Source organism: the organism of the source record quoted next (genome assembly GCF_019968955.1).
Source record: "MAG: Porospora cf. gigantea A chromosome Unknown PgA_NODE_3501_length_2608_cov_288.568, whole genome shotgun sequence".
NCBI lineage: Eukaryota > Apicomplexa > Conoidasida > Eugregarinorida > Porosporidae > Porospora > Porospora cf. gigantea A.
The window spans coordinates 1-2,608 of record NW_027151635.1 but is presented as its reverse complement, the minus strand read 5'-3'; the positions used below and the strand labels follow the sequence as shown (position 1 = coordinate 2,608).

At 54.3% G+C, this 2,608-nt stretch overlaps 2 protein-coding genes across 3 annotated transcripts; one reads left to right on the top strand and one right to left on the bottom strand.

Moving 5' to 3' along the window:
• Positions 1-14: 14 nt before the first annotated feature.
• KVP18_003552 (uncharacterized protein) lies at positions 15-2,608 on the top strand (the record flags this gene model as incomplete). 2 transcript variants are annotated; one of them, XM_067955381.1, is made up of 5 exons in its annotated part: positions 139-390; positions 428-733; positions 757-1,699; positions 1,724-1,874; positions 2,014-2,608. In XM_067955381.1, coding segments are annotated over 5 exons (2,247 nt in total), but the record flags the coding sequence as incomplete, so codon positions are not given. The 2 variants fall into 2 exon arrangements, with proteins under 2 accessions (XP_067809455.1, XP_067809454.1); XM_067955382.1 differs by lacking the exon at positions 2,014-2,608 and adding an exon at positions 15-122 and having other exon boundaries at positions 163-390; positions 428-655; positions 757-1,878.
• Positions 1,886-2,575, bottom strand: KVP18_003551 (uncharacterized protein; the record flags this gene model as incomplete). Its single annotated transcript, XM_067955380.1, has 1 exon — positions 1,886-2,575. A coding segment is annotated over one exon (690 nt), but the record flags the coding sequence as incomplete, so codon positions are not given.

Sequence of the window (2,608 nt, the reverse complement as noted above, 5' to 3'; positions counted from 1 at the left end):
AAAGGAATCTGGTCATGCTGGGAGTGCATGCACCTCTGGCTCCTGCCCAGGCGGCACTGGATGGGGACTTCTCAAAACTGGACTTGAAGGAAGACGTTGAGGGAACGCCTATGGAACGACAGGTAAGGCTTCGATTCTATGCGTCGCTATTCGTTTCTGCAGGTGTCTCTGCTGGGGGTTCACTCTTCGGGAATGCCAGAACAAGCCGCTCTGGAAGCCTTGTTCTTCAGGTTGGACCTGAAGGAAGGCACCGACGGTACACCCAGAGAAAGGAACCTAGTCATGCTGGGAGTGCATGCACCTCTGGCTCCTGCCCAGGTGGCAGTGGATGGGGACTTCTCAAAACTGGACTTGAAGGAAGGCGTTGAGGGAACACCAATGGAACGGCAGGTGAGGCTTCGATTCTATTGTTTGCTATGCTTTGCAGGTGTCTCTGCTGGGGGTTAACTCTCCGACAATGCCAGAACAAGCCGCTCTGGAAGGCTTGTTCTTCAGGTTGGACCTGAAGGAAGGCACCGACGGTACACCCAGAGAAAGGGGCCTAGTCATGCTGGGAGTGCATGCACCTCTGGCTCCTGCCCAGGTGGCACTGGAGGGGGACTTCTCAAAACTGGACTTGAATGAAGGTGTCCAGGGAACACCAGTGGAACGCAAGGTAGGCACCTGGTGGTGCCTTCCGCCGCTCGGCCGTCGGAGATTTCCCCAGCAGGGACCAATGGCACTATTGTTATTTGTTTTCTCTATCACTTCTTTCAGATACGTCTCGTTGGCGCGGCATTCCTAAGTCCCCCTGACCAAGCTAACCTGACCAGCCGATTGTGCCGCCTGGACCTGAAGGAAGGCGAGGCCGGCACGCCGAAGATGAGAGCAGCGAGCCTGGTGGGAGTCAGCGCTCCGCATCCTCCTACTCAAGCAGCTTCGGAAGGTAATTTCGTCAGACTGGATCTTATGGAAGGCGCAGAGGGTACGCCACGGGAGCAAGTGGTGCGTCTCTTGGGGGCATACGCCCCAAGGTCTCCCGAACAGGTGGCTCTTGAGGGACAGTTCTCCAGGTTGGACCTGGACGAGGGTGCCGAGGGTACTCCAAGGGAGCGGAGGGTCAAAATCTTGGGTGTATACAGCGAGAATCCACCCCGACAGGATCTAATCTCTGGGGCATATTCCCGCCTTGACCTCAAGGAAGGCGGACCAGGAACCCCCTCACTCAGAGAAGTGGTCCTTGTTGGAGTCGCGTCCAGGGCACCTGAGCAGGCGCTCACCGATCCAGCCTTTCAGCGACTCGATCTGAAACCTGGAGGTGACGGGTCGCCAGTTACACGAAATATCCTGCTGATGGGTTTGTTTTCTACGCAACCAAAAATCGCGGCGATTCCCTTGATCTCTGGCTTCCAAATGAACTACCACCCAACGACCGACTGGACGGTTGAGCCTTTCGAGTTGTTGGCAGGCGTGCGGTCTCGACAAAAACAAGCCGACGCCCCCAAAGAGAACCACTACTCCATCCTCGAGGCGAATGGCAGCGAGGGGGGCGCATCCGGACCTCATCCCGAAGCGGGTTCGGGCGCTTCTTGCCCGGGCCCCGATGCCTATGAGGTCGGCAGTGGAGGGGCTGTTGGTGAGGGCGACGCCTCACTTTCCGGTTCAGCTGGCATGAGGAACTCTGCCTCGGGCGCCGCCTCAGGATCTGGCGGAAGGACGAGTGGGAAGCAACAACCTGTAACAGCAAGCGGAGGACGGCAGCCCACCTCCAATTCGCTGACAACTCCAGGATCGGGAGCTGCGGCCGGAGCATCGCTGACAACTCCAGGATCAGGAGCTGCGGCCGGAGCAACGAAGGACGGAGATATGGGTGTTGCTGCGAGTGGCTCTAAGCAGTGATGTGTCCTTAACCAATATTCACACCAGAATATTCACTTGAGTGCAGCGAAACAAAGAACATGGCATTCGGCATGAGGTGCATCAGTATTCTACTGCTTGTGGCCTTGGGAGGATTTGGAACCGTGGCTGAATCAGCATCGACAACCTCTACATCAACGACCTCTACTTCCACGACCTCTACATCAATCTCTACATCAGCGACAACCTCTACATCGACAACCTCTGCATCGACAACCTCTGCATCGACAACCTCTACATCAACCTCTACATCGACGCCATCTACATCATCAACGACATCTACCTCCGCATCAACAACAACCTCTACATCATCAACAACCTCTACTTCTACGACCTCCGCATCAACAACAACCTCTACATCATCAACGAGCTCTACATCAACAACCTCTACATCATCAACCTCTACATCAACCTCTACATCAACACCATCTACATCATCAACGACCTCTACTTCTACGACCTCCGCATCAACAACAACCTCTACATCATCAACAACCTCTACATCAACAACCTCTACATCAACAACCTCTACATCAACCTCTACATCAACACCATCTACATCATCAACGACATCTACGACATCCACATCATCAACGACCTCTACATCAACAACCTCTACATCAACAACCTCCACATCAACAACAACCTCTACATCAACAACAACCTCTACTTCTACGACCTCCGCATCAACAACAACCTCTACATCATCAAC